The 20,777-nt window shown below is 37.8% G+C and overlaps 1 protein-coding gene across 2 annotated transcripts in view; it reads right to left on the bottom strand.

The window, feature by feature from the left end:
- Positions 1 to 20,777, bottom strand: part of UIMC1 (ubiquitin interaction motif containing 1) — a 111,361-nt gene that overhangs the window by 16,210 nt on the left and 74,374 nt on the right. For both annotated transcript variants that reach the window (XM_044777621.2, XM_044777619.2), the window contains exon 11: positions 16,297 to 16,450. In XM_044777621.2, coding sequence (XP_044633556.2) covers positions 16,297 to 16,450 — 154 coding nt within the window. The remainder of the gene's footprint in view (positions 1 to 16,296; positions 16,451 to 20,777) is intronic.

Here is a 20,777-nt window from a genome sequence, read left to right as displayed (position 1 = left end):
TAGGTGTTAAATAAATATTGATTGGGGCTATCAGTAAAGGAGCATAAATAAACAACACAGTCATCTTATGAATTACTCAGGGGGACTCTCTAAGCGGAGCATCCTGCAGTGGGCTTAGCCAGAAAGCTGAGTCAAACTTGCCTTCTCTCATCCTGACCCTCATTCACAAAGTTTTACTGATTCTCTCACCAAAAGATTCTCAAATCTGTCCACTCCCATTGACTCTGCTTCATTACTTGTCTCCCTATTTCTAGTCTCATTCCCTCCAACCCATCTTCCATACTGCTCCAAGAATAACTGAGGCCCAGCACTATCAGTGACAGTACCCAGGAAGCTGTCCCTGACCCAAGAAGGTTCCAATCTCTACACTCAAATAGGTCCCTATGTACTTATCTTACACAACATTCTAATGATTGTTTTACCTATTTATCTCCCCCAGTAAACTGTCTCTTAATCACATCAGTATTCCACATTCTTGGCATAAAATTAACACTCAATATAAACGCATATTTAATGAATAAATTTAGCAAGGTAGGTTCTTATTTGCAAGTTTGGTGTAGTATTTTCCTGGCTTTAAGAACAACAGAATATTTCTATAATATAGATGAAAATGTTTCTAGAGTCCAATCTGAAATAACTCTTGAAACAGAAAGGCCCTACCTACCCCATTCCATTCAATAAATAAGTTCTTGTTCTCTCAGGCACTGGACTTGATAAAACCTTATTCTACAAGAGACAGCTTCTAACTCAAAAATCCTAATAATTACGTAGATAGTTCCTAAGTATAAATATCCCTAAAAAGGCAGGCATCACTGGGCTCATTTTACAGATGAGCAAATAAAGGCTCAGAAGTCTCCATCCTGTAAATACCAGTCTAGGATATGATTCCACGTCTGTTAGACTCCAAAGCCAGTATCAAAATACCAAATTGCCTTCCTTTCTGCAGAGAAATCAGAGAGGCCCCGTCCCTACTCAAGTTGTAGCAGTTTCTTTTCAAGTTTAGAGATAAGCTTGCTTTCTCAAGAGGTGCACTTGAATGTTGAGTTCTTGACCTTAACCTTCAGTGCTGCTGTGGTTAGGCCCTGCATCTGAAGTGTTGGTATGGCTTGCTCAACACCTTTCCATACAAAAACAAAAGTGCTCATATAAAAATATTCTTAGCAGACTCCCGCACCTTGAGGATAAAGGGAAGAGTCAAGACTGAGAAAAATCCTTAAATCACACAATTCCCATTTAGGATACAGAAATAAAGGGTCTAGACCCATTATATTTTTATGAACAAAATTCGTCAATCAATGAAGTATGGAATAATTTAGAGGTCTTAGAGAAAGAGTCATTTGTCTAATTCCTACTACTACTTGTGTATAATATTTATAACTCAATCTTTTTTTTTAACAGCTGGAATTTTTATTTAAGAAATTTGGCAATATATACCTACAATTTCAAAATAATTCATATCTTCTGATCCATGAATTATATTTGGGAATCTACTCTGAGGTAATCATCTGAATTTAGATGAGATTGCAAGACAAAGATATTTTATCAGAGCATTATTTATAACAATGAAGAATTTAAACAACCCAATGTTCAAACACAGGATGAAACACTAGGCAGGAATTCAAAATAAAGACAGAAAGGAAATATACCAAAACATCAATTGGGTTCTGGGGTGATTATTTTTGGATGATTATTTTTCTATGTTGCCAAGTTTTTTTCAATGAGCATATACCATTTTTACAACTTAAAAAATTATTTAAATATTGAGAGATACCTTAATGAAATAACAGATCTAGGTGATGATCATCAATGACTATGAGCTGAAAGCTAGGCTTTCTAATGGACAGATTAGGCTGCTCCCACTGTTCAATCTTAGTATCATAAAAGGAAGATAAGCAGATAATATGTTTTCCAATGTGATGTAATGTGAAATATACAATACCACCTATAAAGTAATCTTGTCAAAAAATAAATTAACTGAATTTGATTAAGCCTCAAATCTAACTACAAGTTTTTGAAAATTATAGTCCAGAACAGAAGAACATGTTAAATATAAAACAGGGATACAAATCAGCAAAATCCAGAATGGAAATTCTAAAAAACAAAAAGCCAGTCTCTTTAACAAATAAACCATAAAAGAAAAAGAGAGAGAGGAGGATAGCAGAAATTAAAAGACTTCAGAGAGAGATCAACCAAATGTAACGTGTGAACCTCATTTGGACCCTGATTTGAACAAATCATTAAAAAAAAATTACGAGAAGACTGGGGAAAGGGAGATGTTGACTGGTGTGATAATGGTAGTATGGCTGTATTTTTTTAAAAACAGTCCTCATCTTTTAGAGATACATATTAAAATACTTATGGATGAAACTATATGCCTGAAAATTGCTTCTAAAAAAATCTAGCAGGGGGTGCATGGGTGGTATGTTATACATGAAAAAACTGGTTATATGTTGATAATTGCTGAAGCTAGAAAACAGGTTGAGAGAGATTCATCATACTATTAAACAATAAAAATAACAAATAGACTCAAAATAAAACTTGCTGTTAAAAGCTAACTATGTAAAAACAAAAAAGTAAGGAAAAGATGCACATCAAATTGTTAACAGTGGCCTGGGTTGGGCTGGAACATGGATGAATTTTTTCTGAGTAAAATTTCCCTAAAATCTTCCATAATAAAGAGTACTACTTTAAAAAAATTGTTAGAAGACAAAACAGCCTAATGATTAAGAGTGGAGCCCTTGGATAAATGGCAAATTTTCCAGGGCTGAAGCAGGAAAAGTGAAGGTAACCCCACAACCGCTTATAATAAAAAGTAAGAAAGTGCTCAAAAGACTGATGGACTCATGCCAAAATATTAATGAAGACAACTTAAAGGAACTTTCAAATTTGGAACAATTGGAACATTAAAATGACTACTGGAGCCAACATCACCCTGATCCGCAAACCTGACAAGGACAACACAAAGAAGGAAAACTATAGGCCAATATCACTGATGAACATAGATGCAAAAATCCTCAACAAAATTTTGGCAAATCGAATACAGCAATACATCAAAAAGATTATACACCATGATTAAGTGGGATTTATACCAGGGACATAGGGATGGTTCAACATCCGCAAGTCAATCAACGTGATTCACTACATTAACAAAATGAGAAACAAAAACCACATGATCATCTCAATATTGATGCAGAGAAAGCATTCAACAAGATCCAACATCCATTTATGATAAAAACCCTCAATAAAATAGGTATAGAAGGAAAGTACCTCAACATAATAAAGGCCATATATGACAAACCCACAGCCAACATCACACTCAATGGACAAAAACTGAAACTCATCCCTCTCAGAACAGGAACAAGACAAGGGTGCCCACTTTCACCATTCTTATTCAACATAGTACTGGAGGTTTTGGCCAGAGCAATTCGGCAGGAAAAAGAAATAAAAGGAATCCAAATAGGCAACAAACAAGTAAAACTCTCGCTGTTTGCAGACAACATCATCTTATATATAGAAAACCCCAAAGAATCCATAGGAAAACTATTAGAAACAATCAACAACTACAGCAAAGTTGCAGGGTATAAAATCAACATACATAAATCAGTAGCATTTCTATATGCTAACAATGAACTAACAGAAAAAGATCTCAAGAACTCAATCCCATTCACAATCGCAACAAAAAGAATAAAATACCTTGGGATAAATTTAACCAAGGAAGTGAAAGATCTATACAACAAAAACTACAAGACCTTCTTGAAAGAAATCGATGACGACATAAAGAGATGGAAAGACATTCCATGCACATGGACTGGAAGAATAAACATAGTTAAAATGTCCATTCTACCTAAAGCAATCTACAGATTCAATGCCATCCCAATCAGAATCCCAATGTCATTCTTTACAGAAATTGAACAAAGAATCCTAAAATTCATATGGGGCAACAAAAGACCCCGAATTGCTAAAGCAATCCTGAGAAAGAAGAACAAAGCTGGAGGCATCACAATCCCTGACTTCAAAACATACTACAAAGCTACAGTAATCAAAACAGCATGCTACTGGTACAAAAACAATGCACAGATCAATGGAACAGAATTGAAAGTCCAGAATTAAAACCACACATCTATGGACAGAAAATCTTTGACAAAGGAGCTGAGGGCCTACAACGGAGGAAAGAAAGTGTCTTCAACAAATGGTGCTGGGAAAACTGGACAGCCACATGTTAAAGAATGAAAATCAACCATTCTTTTTCACTATTCACTAAAATAAACTCAAAATGGATCAAAGACCTAAAGATTAGGCCTGAAACAATAAGTCTTCTAGAAGAGAATATCAGCAGTACGCTCTTTGACATCAGCTTCAAAAGAATCTTTTCGGACACCATAACCCCTCACATGAGGGAAACAATAGAAAGAATAAACAAATGGGACTTCATCAGACTAAAGAGCTTCTTCAAGGCAGGGAAAACAGGATTGAAACAAAAAAACAGCCCACTAAGTGGGAAAAAATATTTACAAGTTATTTATCCAACAAAGGGTTAATCTCCATAATATATAAAGAACTCACACAACTCAACAATAAAAAAATCAAACAACCCAATTACAAAATGGGCAGGGACATGAACAGACATTTCTCCAAAGAAGATATACGGATGGCCAATAGACACATGAAAAGATGCTCATCATCACTAATCATCAGGGAAATGCAAATCAAAACTACACTAAGATATCACCTTACACCTGCTGGAATGGCAAAAATATCCAAAACCAAGAGTGACAAATGTTGGAGAGGTTGTGGAGAAAAGGGAACCCTCATACACTGTTGGTGGGAATGCAAACTGGTGCAGCCACTATGGAAAACAGTATGGAGATTCCTCAAAAAGTTAAGAATAGAAATACCTTATGACCCAGCCATCCCACTACTGGGTATCTATCCTAAGAACCTGAAATCAGCAATTCCAAAAGTCCCATGCACCCCTATGTTCATCGCAGCATTATTCACAATAGCCAAGTTATGGAACCAACCTAAGTGCCCAGCAACTGATGATTGGATAAAGAAGATGTGGTATATATATACAATGGAATACTACTCAGCCATAAAAAAGGACAAAGTCGTCCCATTCACAACAACATGGATAGACCTTGAGGGTATTGTGTTGAGTGAAATAAGCCAGACAGAGAAAGACGAACTCTGCATGACTCCACTCATAGGTGGTAGTTAACATATGGACAAAGAGAACTGATTGGTGGTTGCCAGGGGAAAGGGAGGTGGGGGAGGGCACTAGGGGTGAAGTGGTGTACCTACAACATGACTAATAATGATGCACAACTGTAATTTCACAACGATGTTAACTTTCATAACCTTAATAAAAAAATAAATAAATAAATAAAATAAAAAAGACTACTGGAAAGTATGTATTATAATATAGTAAATGTAAAGAATGAATCCATGAGTCCATACCACATTAAAAAAATATTAACGGAAGAAGGAGAAAGTTCCTATTTACAGAAGGATGTCAGCTAATCAATATAGAAAAATGGCAGGAATACAAAAATCACCATTTAATAACAGAGTAATAATTAAATTAAGCAAGAATCACCAGTAGGATATTCATACAGCCTCAAAGTATTACCCCACAGATAACAGAATGATCACAAAGGGTAAAAGGAACCTTTACAAAAGAAAACCTGGTAGACACCACCTTAAAGAGAGGATCAGATTTACCATCTGTAACAATATAAACTGCTATCATTTGCACCCTGATGTGATACGTAATAGACTGAATGTTTGCATCCTTCCCAAATTCATACGTTGAAATCTGACCCACTGATGTAATGGTTTTAAAATGCAGGGCCTTTCGGTGGTGATTAGGCCATGAATGGGATCAGTGCCATTATAAGGGGCTGTTCTCTCATTCCTCCACGTGAAGACACAGCAAGAAGTCAGCAGTCTGCAACCTGGAAGAGGGCCCTCACCAGAACCCAACCATGCTGGCATCCTGATCTCAGATTTCCAGCCTCCAAAACTGTGAGAAATAAATTACTGTTGTTTATAAGCTACCTCGCCTATGGTACTTTGTTAGAGTAGCCCAAACTGACTAAGACATGATGCATTTAGAAGAACACAACATTCCCTTTGTTATATTCCTGCCAAAAATGTTTAACCTGAGTCTAATCATAAGAAAACATTAGATAAACCCAAACTGAGGTATATTCTGGGAGGAAAAACCATAGAGGAGAAGTCCCACATTCTGTCAATAAACTCTGCTTAGGTCTCTGGCTGAATCCAGAACCACTCATGCACTAGACAGACTTGAGTTAAGGATGATAGAATCAAATTGAGATTGAAGTGCCTCCCCAAATGACAGCATGCAGTTTGACTCCAACCAAGTTAACTGTCTAATAAAACAAACGAAAAATAATACTTTTCTGAAGAATAAAACAGACTCTAGAATATCCACAATATAACATTCACAATGTTCAGGATACAACTAAAATTACTTAACATGCAAAGAGAATGAGGAAAATATGACCTGTTTTCAATTTATAGGCGAACAACAATTTGAATGACTGCAGATTTATTATCAGAAATTATGGAGGCCAGAAGATAATGGAACAAAATCTATAAAGTGATGAAAGAAAAAAATCCATCAACCCCAAATTCTATATTCAGTGAAAATATCCTTCAAGAATAATGGTGAAATCAAGACATCTTCAGATAATAAAAATGCCAGGAAAGTTTGTTGCCAGTAGATCAATACTACAAGAAATGCTAGAGGCAATTTCTTCGGGCTGAAGAGGATAACATGGTATGAACTCAGATTATCAGGAAGAACTGAAAGAGTATCAGAAATGGTAAATATTTACTAAATATGAAAGACTATTTTCTTCTTAGTTTCTTTAAAGTACACAGGACTGTTTAAAGCAAAAACTGTAACACTGTTTTATGGGTTTATAATATATGTAGATGTACAAATGACATATGACAACTACACCATAAAAGAAAGGGGAGGCTAATAAATGGACCCATACAGTTACAAGATTTCTACGCTTTTCATAAAGTGTTATTAACTCTAAGTAGACTGTGAAAAGCCTACCTGTGACTAGATCATGAAGTGAGAGAACTTCTCTACAGTGGTTTTAGTTGTTAATATTTCTTCAACACATAAAACTTTGGGTAGTAACTCAAGTGTTAATAAGAGCTATTTTATTTTTCAAGGAAAGAATAAGCACATCTGGCAGAAGGAAACTGCTGAAGAAACCCTGAGGCTTGCCTCTTCAGCAGCAAGGCACAACAAGTGGGGGTAACTAAAGCAAAAACAAAGTCAATGTTAAGAGGAACAAGAAGGGAACAGTGAAAGCACTGAGGACTCAAGCAGATAAGGATTACAATCAGACTATCATTTCACATGCCACATCACACAGTAACCATAGTGGAGCTGATATGAGGAAATGTTTCACAGAAAAGTTGAACAGAAGTTGTGAGAAGAGCCAGCCCTGATGGTCTAGTGGTTACAGTTCAGCACTCACCACTCTGGCAGCCTGGGTTCACTTTCCAGTCATGGAACCACACCACCCGTCTTGTCAGTTGTCATGCTGTGGAGAACTGGAATGACTTACAACTAGGATATACAACCATGTACTGGGCTTTGCAGAGGTTAAAAAAAAAAAAAAGAGGAAGCTTGGCAACAGACGTTAGCTCAGGGCTAATTTCCCTGCATAAATTAATTAATTAAATTTAATTGAAAAAAGTGGCCAGAAGACAAATGAGGTGATGAGGGCAGGAAGGAGATGGGATGGGACGGACAACACACTGCTGCTACATCATTAATACAAAAAGAGAGAGTTACACGCAGTGGAACATAACAAGTCTGGGGTGGAGGTACAGGTCTATTGTTCATCCAGTAGCTAAGAATTATGATGTATTTCTATGTCAGTATCATAAGCTTTCAAATAAGATGGTGGCCTCTCCAGAAAACACCAAACAGTTCTGGGGTCAAACCTATCAATGGGAATCTACTTTAAATATACCACTTTGGGCATCTAACTCGTGTTGACCCCCATACCAGGCCACTACCTCCTCCTACCTCTTAACTTCCTCCTCCCATCATCAACGGCAATAAATTCTTTATCTTTTCTCCTTGCTGCCCACTCCTCCCTTAATTCTGCATGGATTCCAATACTCTTTTCCCTGTATCAGTGCTTATTCTATTCAGACCGATTAGGTCTTTCTGCAGAATCAGCACTGCTTCCACTTCAAGAAATAAAAGCTTTGACAGTGTTTGCACAAGAAGACGGTTGCTGTCCCAGGCTGCATAAATCTGGAAACTTGTTAGGAACTGATGGGTAGGTGGAAAAAACCTGGAAAGTACCTGTGAAGCAAAAAGCAAATCATTTATAAAGAACTTAAATAAACTGATAAGAAAAATACTAAGAACCCAACAGATAACTTGCGCAAAGTTTAGAGAACAATTCTCAAAGAAGAAATACAAATTGGCTTTTTAAAAAAAGAAGAAAAGTTCAACTTTACTACTAATCAAAGAAACAAAAAGTATAATGAAATGCCATTGATTACCTATCAAATAGGCAATCATTTTTTTTAAAAGAATATTCCTCAGTATTTGGAATGGTGTGGTTACAGGAACACTCTCATATGCTACTGGTGAGAATTTAAATGAGTATTACCTTTCCAGAAAGCAATCTGAAAACACTATACATATAATCCAGTAATTCTACTTTTAGTAATCCAGTTTAAGGAAATAATTCTAATCAGAAATTCAGACAATTTATACATTACAAGATTCACTGATCTTTTACACAGCTATCTTTAATAGGAAAAAAAGGTTAAAAAACCCCATGCCTGGTAATAGGGGAACACAAGAATCTGCCCTTTTTTATCACCAATCAGAAGTAATCCCTTCCCTCCTCTGTGAGTGGTTAGTGCCTCTATTTTCACACTTCAACTGATCTGTATCATACTTAACAGTGCGCAAGCTCCATTTGCCTCAATAGTCTGTGAATTCTCTGAATACAAATTTGAGGTCCCATTCAGCTCTGTATCATATCCCTCACCACCTCTTGAGCACCTCCAGCACTTAGCACTTCACGAATAGCAGGACAAGAAAACTTTTGTTAAGGTGAATCACTGTACAAAGCAAATTAATCAATGATTTCAGAGATAATTTTATACATACAAAGACATGAACACACATAAAGGACATGAACAAACACTAAATTTATAACTGACCTAATTCTACCACAATTTGGAATAAACTCAATTCCAGAAGATTATAGGAATGAGTATAGATGCTGTAGTCAGACTCTACAGTCATACTCCTTTATCCTTTCTCCTTCTTCCTGCCTGGAACACAGATGTGAAGTCTAGAGATGCCAACAGCTATCTTGAAACCACTGAGTCAGGAAGCCACAAGTGAAGGATTATTAAAGCCAAAAGAGAAAAGCCTAAATTCTCAATACATCACTGAGCCACTGCCTCACTCTAGATATCTTGTTATATGAGAAAAAGAAATCCTACATTAAACCCACTGTTAATGGTGTTTTCTGTTACTTGTTCTGATTCTGACTTATAAATGATACAAACCCATCCTTGGTCACAGTGACTAGACTAAAAGTGGACACTTAAATAAAGCCAATCAGTTCTTCTCTAGACTGACCTATGGTCTCAAGAGAAGGAACTCTTTCCCACTAAAAGCTAAAAGTTTATGCCTGCTGGCAGACATTTTGCTTGCCCCCTGAAAAAAGCCTACCTGTTGAATAAAGACAAGTGGAGTCAAAGGACGGAGAAGGACATCATCAGAGCTACTAGAGCCAGCTCCGCCTGAAGCCTACATTAGACCTCCCAACTATTATGCAAACTAACCTCTCTTTTTGCTTCAGGTTACTTGAATTATATTTCCAACACCTGCATCCAAAAGAGTTCTATATACTACAATGGGGTAAACATACAAATAACTCTTTTATAGTTGAAAAAAATTTTGCCCCATATTAACTCACATAACTCATTACATTTGTCATTCTTCAACTGCCTACTACTTCCTTTCATAACGTCCATACTACAACCACAGTGAATTGCTTGCTCTTTCCTGTACATCCTTCATATTTTTCTATTTATTTGATTTTTTCCTACTGTTCTTTTACATCAATACCCTTTCCTCTCAATCTATAATCACATTGCTTCTGAAACACCACAGGATTTTATCTGTATGTCCCTTAGTTTTGACCTTGCATTATTACAGTTATTCATGTATACGTCTTATCTACCCAACTGCACTGTAATCTCTGTGTGTTTGGATTTGTCTATCTCCTCACAGATCGGTATGTCTCCAAATACATGTTATTTCTACTAAACCTATGCTATTTACCAAATGTTAATACTCAGTAACTAGGTGTCAATAGGAATATACTTGATCTAATCCTCCTGGGTACCAGAAAAGCCACATTAATACAGCAAGAAGATTGAATGGGATACAAATTACAATCAGCTAGGCAAATCTAAGTATAAAAAACAGAAAAAGTCAACTTTGTCTAATTTAAGAAGTTTTACTTAGAGATGTTCAGGTCTGATGATTTTTGCTGAGTCACCCAAGTCAAGCATCTTCTAGGCCTCAGTCCTTCTCTGTTAGCTCTCAAGCTGTTTATAACAAGTACTCATACCTCCACCCGCCCACTTACCCATCATTATTATTCCAGGAAATATCTGTGAAGAGAAAATCCACTCCTGGCAGTATCCTGACTCTAAGCCACACCCCTGTATCTAGGCCCAACGAGTATAGACAGTTAATGCCTTCAGCTTCCCTAAGTCTCCTATGATCTATCTCTCACTAGCTTATTCTTACCACTTTGACCCTCCTACCTTGCCCTGCCTTTCTTCTTTCCCTTAGCTCCACCTTGCTGATGGCTTATCTTTTATGTATTAGCACACAGAAACACAGACCTCAGAAACACTACATAGGCAGGAAGAATATTCAATAATAACAGTAGCTACCATTTATAGACTATACTAGACACACTGCTAGGTACTTTATAAAGTATCTCTGATTCTCATGACAATCCTGACGATGTCAGACTAATTTTACAAACAAGGCACCTGATCCTCAAAGAGCTAAGATAATTTGTCAAATATTACCCAGCTGACAAGTATTACAGGTGAAATTTAAGTTTAGATCTGCCTACTTCCAAAGCCCGTGTTTCTCGCACTCTATCATACTGCCAAAAATAAAATGTTGGCTGTTCTCCCAGCTTCCACCCTTGTCCTCAATCCCAACCATCTATTCACAGAGCAGCCAAAGTGATCTTTTTCTCAAATACTAATTCATTCCTTGCACAAATCCCTCCAAGGATTCCTCGTTTAGTCAGAGTAAAAGAAAGAGTCCCTACTATGACCTAAGAGCCATATGTGATCTGTCCACTTGTCCCCTTCCCAACGACCTCTCTGGTTTCATTGTTTATCTCTCACTCACTTACTCCACTCCAGCCACACTGGCTTCTTTGTCATTCCTCATCCGTACCAAGCCCGTTCACACCTCAGGGTCTTTACACTTACTGTTCCTCTGCCTGGAACACTCCCTCCTCTCCACCTTGAAATCATCTTCGCTTATTCCCCCACTTCCTTTAGGTCTCTGCTCAAATGTCACTTTCTCATTGACACCTTCCCTAACCACCTACTTTAAATTGCTATACCTCCTGACCTCAGTACTCCCTATCCTCTTTTTCTTTTTTTCTCCAAAATACATAATATACTCTATGTTTATTATCAGTACCCTACTACTAGAATATAAGCTCCATGAGAACAGGGACTTTATATATTCTGCTCACTGTATCTGGTACATAGTAAGTACTTAGTCAATATTTATTGAACGAGTAAATGGAGTTATATTCTTCCTAGGGGTTTAAATAAAAACAGTCTCAAAGCCATATTCCAGAAAGCAAATTCAAAGGTAACCTATCTTTGTCCTAGTCTAGATTAATTCAGCAAATCCTCTCCCCTCAAACAATACCTTTAAAGAACACTCCCTCTAATTTTTCTGTAGCTGCGGATAGACAGCCATGTCATTGAGCAACAAACTGAGCCAACTTAACCAGACTGTAGCATTATAATCAAATAAAACTTACAGCAAAGTTAATCAGACACATATTTAATGATACGCATAATTGTTATTGTGCTGCACGGTAACTAGGCATAAATGGTAGACACTTCTTGTAAATGACTCTAATTACTATTTCTTTTACACAGCTGAACCAAGCATGCCTAGGATCAGAATCAGGAGAAAACAGGAAGGAGGGGAAAGCTGGATACTTAACTCTGGGAGGTAAGTCCTCTCAGGCCATCCCCTTAGGCATTGAGCTAATGGTCTCCCAGCCTGGGTTGTATGTTTTCAAGATTAACTTTTCCCCCTCTATAGTAGGAGAGGCTTCCTTTTACCAAAGATTGAAAAATTAGGCTGAGGGCCTGGCCTCTGTCGACAGTCATAAAGTTGAGAGGAACCAGAACAATCACGACCGTCTCTGACAAGGAAGACCAGGGCAGACAAGCTGGTAGAGAAACCAAATAAAGACACAAAACTTAGTGAGGACCTACTATACACCAAGCACACTAGTAAGTACTTTGCATAATTCCTTTAACAACTTCCCCACCCTCCCTATAGCTGCATGCTCTGTTCCCAGGAAAGTAGAGGAGTAAGCAGAGTGGGACAGTTCCAGGGAGGACTCCCTGCTCCAAATTCTTTCATAGGGCCTAAAATGTCACCAGAGAGGGTAATTTAGGTTAGCAAGCTAACATACTAGAAAGATTAAGAGGAAGAAGCTCTTGTTTAGTGGCCTTATTTCCTATCTTATCTAACCCACAGGAGGATAAAGGGCCCCCTACTTTCCTATTGTTTTATCCAAAGCCATCCAGCCTTCAAGCCCAACTAAGCCCACCCTCTCTGAGACATCATCCCTATTCACTGCAGCTCTCCTTTTTCTGACTGCACTTACTGTCAGGGACATTCATTTGGGTACACAATCATTCACTTTGTGTCGTCTTCTAATTATGGTCCTGGGTTAATGCTTATCTCCCCAATGAAACTGCAAGCTCCTTAATGGCAGAAATCTTGTCTTAAACTTCCGTAGTAACTCACATAAGGTCTAGCACCATTTTTTAAAAAGTGTTTCTTAAGTATCTGGATGAATCAAAGTTAAGTAGGAAGGCAGTAGGTGATAGAAAGGAATCAAATTTCTGGTTCTAGGTAGGTAAGTTGGTGTTGAAAATAAATTTGTAGTATTTTAGATTTTTCTTTATTGTACTTCTGAACTAATTTTTAAAACATATTTCCCTATTTGAAAAAGAAAGTGTGGCTGTCATTCAGGATACAGCAGACATCTTTGGGTGGAACTCTGAGACACTTGAATCAGAGCTACATGACATATAGTGCCAAGAATACAAGAGCTTCCAATTATATCAGAAAACACACTTACATCTATGTCTGAAAGAGTCCTCAAGACTAGAGTGTAAATCCAAATGAGCAGCATTAGACAGGGTCAATGACCCTTGGCCCAATGGAATAAAGAGAACCTGAAAGGCTTTCCCTGAATGAATGACAATGCAAGTCTCAGTCTACTTTGCCCAACAATGGTGTCAGCCTCTCAACAAGTTCAATGAGAAGGTCCTGGCTCTGGTGGTACAAGTCTGCATTTGGTTTGAGAAAACTCAGAAACAAGTCTGAATCAATTTCAACAGCAAACAGTTGGGGTTGTGAGTTGCCCCACCACAGCCAAGTAAGGAAGAACAGTCTTAAAAGCACTATCATATGGCTGAAAGACATCTGACAGTAATGAATACCAAAGCTTCCTGTTTAAGCACAAACTGTCAGAGTTCAGTCTGGGAGATGTCAGTAGGAGCTACTCTGTGCGCTACTCCTTACTTAATAATTCTGATCAGAAGGAGGTCATCTATTTCTAGAGCTCAAGGGACATTCAGCTACTCAAACTCATCTATTTCTGGACCTCAATGCTAAGCAGGGTTTTGACTCAGATAACTAATACCAGTTGGGTAAGTATATTTGGTAAGATAGAAAAGATAGGTTCTTCCTTCTCTGATCATCAAATGCCCAGCCCAGAATTTTTTCAGTCACTGGGACTCAGCTAAAAATCAGACTAAAGAGCAATGTCAAGTTAAAACTGCATCTAGAATCCTAGTCCTTCAGTGCTCTTCTATTAAAAGGAGTTGATGACTAGATTTAGGTCTTCGATTTTCATTGTATTTAAAAGACTACAATGCTATTTATAAAGACCTTTAAAAATGATGACAGGGGTTGGCCCGGTGGTACAGCAGTTAAGTTTGCACATTCCGCTTTGGCGGCCCGGGGTTTGCTGGTTCGGATCCCAGGTGCAGACCTATGCACCGCTTGTCAAACCATGTTGTGGCAGGGGTCCCACATATAAAGTAGAGGAAAATGGGCACAGATGTTAGCTCAGGGCCAGTCTTCCTCAGCAAAAGAAAAAAAAAAGGAGGATTGGCAGCAGAGGTTAGCTCAAGGCTAATCTTCCTCAAAAAAAAAAAAAAAAACCATGATGACAGAATCTTTGCCTAGTAATTCCACTATTGGGAACAGTAACAGTAGCTGAAAGTTCTTAAGTACTTACTATGTGCTAAGCACTTACCTTAAAATATCTAATTTAACCTCACAAAAACAGAATAAGGTCATTACTATTATTTGACAGATGTATAAAGGGAAGCTTGGAAACTAGCACAGGGTCACACACTAGTAAGTGACAGAGGTGGGACTCAACCTCAGACTGATTAGACTCTAGAGCCCATCTCTCTTACTACCACCAAACTAGAAATATATCCTTGGGAAATAAGTCTAAAATACCGCAAAAACTTTATGCATAAGAGACTCAGTGTTATGTAAGTATAACATGGCAACTTGAAGCATTCTAAATACAAAACAGTTAAGTAAATGGAGGCAATCTGGATTACAGAATATTATGGAGGCATTAAAAATATTTTTACACATAACTTTTAATGACATGGGAAATTTTATGCTGTAAGTATAAAAGACGCACATTTCAACAGTGATGAATGGCAACTAGACTTTTGGTGGTGAACGCAATGTAGTCTATACAGAAGTCAAAATATGATGATGTACACCTGAAATTTATATAATGTTATAAACCAAGGTTACATCAATTAAAAAAACGGAAAAAAAAGAACACAAAATTTTATATATAGTGTCAGAGTTCAACTACATAAAAAATATCTCTGCACATGGAAAAATCTAAATTTACTGCTAAATAAAAAAAGGCTAGTTGTAGAAGAAAATATATATACCATGGTCCCATTTATGTAAATAGTGCCTGTCTCATTTTAAGTATTCAATAAATGTAAGCCATTATTATTACTATTATTATAATGAATACATACTACTTTATAATCAGAAAGATAAATTATAAGTTTAGGTACTTCTTTAATAAATAAGAAGTGTATTATTTCAGAGAAATTAAATAACATGTGGCTTTCTTTCCTAGAAATCTTAACTTACACAATATCTCACAATTATACAATTTTAGATTAATACCTCTAAGTCATGGGAAGCAAGTAGCACTAAGAAAAACACTGCAACCCTTCCAATCATCTAAGGCATGGTTACATTCAGCATGTTGGACCACAGCGAGCTGGGCTGATACCATTATATTTAAAGTTTAAAGTCCTAGACAGAAAGGCAAGATGAGGGGTGGAATTTCAAGGGCTATGATGAAGAAGCCAATATCTCACACTGCACCAAAACTTAAGGCTTTTGGTGCACTCTTCAAGAGATAACCAACAGCTCCAGGGTAGGACATGAATGGAAATTAGGGATATTTTTCAGCTGTTGTCTTTAGGTAGAATTTCCACACACACAAAAAACCCAGAAAGGACTTAATTTGAATGAAAAAATGGGCAACTCTAGAACTTAGTTCCTCAAATTCCATAGGAGTCTCAAGATTTGGATATATAAGTTGAAATGCAAGGTCCATGGCATTGCACTAATTTTTGGCCTACCTACAGCAAAAATTAGTTGAAACATTCAAAGATGAAACACTTTTCCTTTCCCCTTCTCCTTCTGTGCAACAAAATAATATATCTGCCAAAGTAATAAAGAGCATGAAAAATACTACAGAATTAACAAGACAGAAAAAACAAAAACAAACAAACCAACAACTTTAACTTTGAAGAACAGGTGAAGAAGAGTTTCCTGTACTGTACTGTACAGGATTACAAAACCAACACACAGACTTTGGCTGTCCTGATAAGTCTTACCTGAATCTTGCCCCATTGGCCCATTGCAGTACATGGCATGTTGCTCGATCTTTGAGCGGGGAAAGCCTTGGCCACATACTGGGCAGGATATCCGGGTAGTGGATGAGAAGGTAGAAGTAGGTATTTCCTTCTCAGTGTCTTCCCTGTTACCAACCTGAAAAACATGACAAATGGCAACTGTAACAGCTTTACTTTATAAAATCTCTTTTCCTCCAAAGAATTACAAGAGACTCCATCCCATGTTTCATTTACTTTCAAAGAGACAATATCAATCAGTTTGCCAAATTCAGGACTGAGTATTGGGAGATACATTAATATAGTTAATACTTATTCAGTGTCTAACTACTATGTGCTAAGCACTCTGCATGGATACTCATTTAATCCCCACTGTAATCTTACAAAGGTATTAAACATACCCTTTTTACAACTTAGAAAAGCACTGTCCAGAACAGTAAAGCAACTTGCCCAAAGTTACAGAACAAAGAAGTGACAAGAGCTGAAATTCAAACCAAGGACTATCTGGCCCCCAACCCTGAGGGCATTCCTCTCTCTTACACTGCAAGGCACTGTCCTCATTGGGTCAGTATGCTGTGTCTGCTGTGTTTCAAACAATCTGTAGATCAACAGCATCTTAAAGACACTTTTTTCAATCTCACAAAAGAACTCTGATAATTCTAAGTGACTTCGGACAAAAGGAGTTAGAAAACAAAAGAGCTCTAAAAGCAAAAGGAGCCCAACTAAAATTTAAGAACCTAGGCCTCAGCTTAGAATAGTAAGACATATCACCTCTTGTGTTTTATTTGTGACTTTTGGATTGAAAGAGAAAACACAAGTACAACCCAAATATTTAAGAAGGCCTGAAGAAAAGTCATTAAGACAATCCACCAAAGCCATTCTTATACCTTCTCTCTCTTCCTCCTCTCAGTGTTTTATTGTCATCATTTTTTCCTATAGTCGCCAGTGTCTCTCAGAGGCAGTTTTATTTTACCTTTACAGGTCAGAGCTGAGAAGTGTGGAGTGATTAATTCAACAGTATGCCTGAGCACTGCGGCACTACTGCCTAACACTTGCTTCAAAGGACAGCATGTCCTATCCAATCAATGTGAAACTGTCCTGCAAAGCCACTGCTTCCATTTAAGAGCAAGGAGCACCTGGGCTGTCATTACATCTTACTATGGGGAAAAAGAAATAAACCCTCTTCTGGTACAAAAACAAAATAGGACCAAAACTGCAATGAGTAGATAATTTGAGCTCTGAGTCAATTGGATTTTTTTTGGTCTCTAAGTTTAGGCCATCCCTAAAGTCTACTGCTTGTAATGTGATCCAACAGAGAGGGAAATGGGCCATCTATATACCAAGTCAAGTAGTTTCTACAACTGCGAGAAAATGTCATTTTCAACACACTGGTCTTTTACTTAAAAAGACATACTCTGAAAGGGAACAAAAGAAAGATAAGAAACAAACTAACAGTGGTTGAGTTCCTATATTATTTCAGGCTTGGCTAAGCATTTTTCACATTCATCCCTCACAACAACCCAACCAGCAGAGGCATCACTAGCTCCAGCATTACAGAAGACAACATTGAGGCTTGGAAAGGCAAAGTAACCTGCTGATCACAGTTAATACGTGGACAATCAAGACTCAAACCCAGGCCTGTGTGGCATCAAAACCTTTAGACTCTCCATTCCACCACGTTGAGGCAAAAGCAAAAAGCACTCCCTCCGTTCTGTTTCTGGAAGCTGACCCTGCCGGGTACTGGGAGACTATCTGGTTCTATTCTTCTTCTCTAGAAGGTGGGGAGAGTTAAGAGCGTCTGAAAGTTCTAGGTGGTATTTATTCCAAGCTTAGTCACTGAGCTTCTCACCAACCCAGGTTCCTCTGTTCATAAATCTTACAGGGAAAAGTTGTCTTGTGCATGCAAAACCATTTGAACAGAGGGGCAAAAAATCAATATACCCTAAAATTTGCAAGTAGTCTTGACTTCCTGAAAGTTAGTGGCAACTGGCATTCTAAAGTTCACTAAGCACAGAAGTGTTACAGGACATGAATGTCACTGGTGCTCACACCCGCGCTATACTCCTTTGTATTCATCACCAGCTCTATAAAATATAGAGAATGTACCTTCAACTATTAATGTATTCAAGAGGGAGCAGTCTATTATTGTCTTATTGTGAATACAAGACCACTTCCAATCATATTCATAGGCAACTAAGAGGTTTCTGAACATTTTTATATTAAGATTCTTTCCAGCACCATTAAAAAAGTCTACTTAAATATTAACTGCAATGGAGGAACCTCAAGAGGAAAAAATACAAGCGAAGCAGCTTTCATTAGAACCAGGCAATCAGGGATTCAGTCTCTGCAGAGCTGCTTCTACTCCTTTTAAAATACCATACAGTCATTTCTCAAAAGAGGTACTTGGACACCGAATCTTGATCTCTTAAAGGTTGGTCCTTACCTCGTGGCCTCAAAAGAAATCTCACCTCAAGAAACAGACCCAGTGAAAATAAAAGTATGTCCTACAAATCACCAACCTCCCCATTCCCTCCAGTTTTATGTGTAGCTTTGAAAGCTATTTGTTTGGATGTTTCTCCTCTTATCATAAGGACTCAACACAGGTTACTTAAAAACCAACTGATGAAACTGACTGTGAATATAACTCATCTGAGAAAAGAATATCTGAGACTCCAACTGAGAGAAACTCTCAGCTAAGATATTCAAAAATCATTATTTCCAAAGGAACCTGACCACTGCTGGAAATGAAATCAAGGGGGATCACAATTCTACCACGGGTATTCCAAATACCTCAAATACTGTTGAGCAAGTCTCTGTCATTAGTAAGCTAATATGTGAACAGCCACAATACATTACAAAGCAGTAAAATAATAACTGGTTCCACATGTATACCTCTACTTGTGCCAAATACCTGCTCTGTTTTATATTCTTTATCTAATTTAATCTTCAGAGCAACCCAGAAAAACAGGTTATTTTTGTCTCCATTTTACATATGAAGAACTGAAATTCAGAAAACCGTTCTTCTTCTATGCTCACCTAATGCCCTAGGCATCTCTCTATCATTACATTTGTCAGACCACATTATAATTATAATTATCTGATTATGTGTCTATTTCTTCCCTTACCAGGACCATTTAAGGGCAGGGACTATTTTTTTCTTATTGATCTCAAAAGTCTAACACAATAACTGGCACACAGTACACACACAACAATATCTGCCAAATAAGTGAATAAAACAAGTAATTAAATAATCTGCCCAAGAGCCAGCCCGTATTGCCTAGTGGTTAAAGTGTGGCACTCTTACCACTTCAGCGGCCCAGGTTCGGTTCCCAGGCACAGAAGCACACCACTTGTCTGTCAGCTGCCATGCTGTGGCAGTGGCTCACACAGAAACTAGAAGGACTTACAACTAGAATATACAGCTATCAACTAGGACTGTGAGGAGGAAAAGATAATAATAACAATTTGCCCAAAGTCACAAAGTTAAGTGGTGGAGTTGGGATTCAAAACCATGTCTTCTAATTCCAATGCTCAAGCTCCTTGCACTAATGACCCTATATGCATATTCTAAGGGGAAGAGTCCACACCCTTTATGATACTATCTTTGTGCACATAAAGAGATTCTATCTTTGTATTAAGTGACTTGTAACTAGTCATTACTCAATAACTTAAACACTAAAGTATCTCTAATTTCTTTTTTTTTTTAAGATTTTATTTTTTCCTTTTTCTCCCCAAAGCCCCCCGGTACATAGTTGTGTATTCTTCATTGTGGGTTCTTCTAGTTGTGGCATGTGGGACGCTGCCTCAGCGTGGTCTGATGAGCAGTGCCATGTCCGCGCCCAGGATTCGAACTAACGAAACACTGGGCCGCCTGCTGCGGAGTGCGCGAACTTAACCACTCGGCCACGGGGCCAGCCCCTAAAGTATCTCTAATTTCTTTTAATAGAAACTTCTAAGACTATTTAGAGACATCCATAGGTATCAGCAAACAGCAACACCAAAAAGAGGACATTCAATGTGAGAAAGGCCATACAATTCTATCCATTTGATGTGTAGTGGTGCAGGCACATAGACTATAAGTTCTAAATAGGGTTTATGCTCTTTGCCCCAAACAAAGAACAGTCTCCTTCGCAGTCACGGATGGGTAAGAAATCAGCCTTGATTAACTAAAGGCTTGCAGGGCTTCTTCTGTAGGTTAGGATGACTACGTCAATAACACTCTGTTCCCCCAATGCCATTTAGAAGGTTCTAGTCTCTCCCTGGGAAAAGGACCTGAGGCCATTTTGGCAGAATCTAGCAGAAATTTGTCCTTAGTTGCTCTGCTGCAGGGAGTGTCATCATCTTTCCTACCACGACTGGCATCAGGAAATCTTGGTCTGTCAGCTGTGACAGATCAGGTTCCAGGGAACTAAGCAGTGAGCATGATTCATGAAAGCAGAATTTCTACCCAGTTAGCTGCAGTGCAG

Source organism: Equus asinus, chromosome 9, assembly GCF_041296235.1.
Source record: "Equus asinus isolate D_3611 breed Donkey chromosome 9, EquAss-T2T_v2, whole genome shotgun sequence".
In the NCBI taxonomy this organism is placed as follows: domain Eukaryota; kingdom Metazoa; phylum Chordata; class Mammalia; order Perissodactyla; family Equidae; genus Equus; species Equus asinus.
This window is presented reverse-complemented; position numbering and strand designations above follow the sequence as displayed.